General features: G+C 24.0%; 1 protein-coding gene across 1 annotated transcript, besides 1 other annotated feature; it reads right to left on the bottom strand.

Moving 5' to 3' along the window:
* The first annotated feature begins 4 nt into the window (after positions 1-4).
* Positions 5-103: a sequence feature (AT_rich).
* A 7-nt stretch (positions 104-110) lies between these two features.
* Positions 111-428, bottom strand: EDI_019570 (uncharacterized protein; the record flags this gene model as incomplete). Its single annotated transcript, XM_001737146.1, has 1 exon — positions 111-428. One exon carries the CDS (start codon positions 426-428, stop codon positions 111-113), a length of 318 nt encoding a protein of 105 aa, XP_001737198.1.
* Positions 429-1,031: the final 603 nt, after the last annotated feature.

Below are 1,031 nucleotides of genomic sequence, written 5' to 3'. Positions count from 1 at the left end.
TAACAATTATTATTATATTAACAATATAATATATTCATTAATTATTCTTTTTCATTGGTGATTTTTTAATAAAACTTAACAAAAATAAATAACAAATAATTTTGATCAGTTTATTTTCTTACAATGAAATATGCTAAAACAATAATCATTATAATAAATGTAACTAATACAACACTCTTATCAAAAAATATAGACTCTGACAATAGTACAAAAACTCCTGGCATTGCATATGGAACAACTACTTCATCTTGTTTACAAACATTTGATGAAGTTCTTTGGTTATTTTCATTTGTTCTTATTGGAAATAAGTTGTATGATTGTGCTGGTGGTGCTTGTCTAAAGGTATTAGGTTGATGAGACTCATCTTCTTCAACAAGAACACCGTTAACAATTCTCATTTTCTTTTTTCCTTGTTGCACTGTTGCCATTCTGTTCTTTTTTTTTTCTTTTTCAGTTTTATTTTTCAAAAAAATCTTCATTTGATTAGTTTATAAATCAACTCCTCTTTCAATTAATTTACCCTTTCTAATAATTATCTTTCTTTTTCACTTTTATTCTCAATATCAGGTCTAGTAGTTTCAATCGGTTGTTTTCTTTTTTACTATTAATTAGTGGGTTTTTTTTTACAAATACAGTATCCTTTAAATAGTAATGTTTCAATTATATATAATGTTTCAAATCTGTTGTTAGTTGAATGGAAACTAACACCATCTATTTTTTTTTCATCTGTACTGTTATAAAATGATAACTTTGTTTGAATCTGCTGGTTAGAATTGATAGTTAAATTCCATTCTATGGTATTTTAATGGAATACCCTTTTTCAGTATAAAGTTATTTTTTCTTTGTTATGGTTCATTTTAATGATATTGTTCTTTTCATTTATGACAGGATTGTATAAAAACAAACCTTTCATCTTAATCAACAATAAAGTATCAATGGTTGTATTTGAATTGTTATATTTTAATTTTCTCATGTTTATTCAGTTATTTAGAACATTATATTCAAAATTAACTAAACACAACATAAATAGA

Source organism: Entamoeba dispar, genomic scaffold, assembly GCF_000209125.1.
Source record: "Entamoeba dispar SAW760 scf_1105229460407 genomic scaffold, whole genome shotgun sequence".
In the NCBI taxonomy this organism is placed as follows: Eukaryota; Evosea; order Mastigamoebida; family Endamoebidae; genus Entamoeba; species Entamoeba dispar.
The sequence above is the reverse complement of the archived record's forward strand: the minus strand, read 5'-3'. Positions and strand labels throughout refer to the sequence as shown.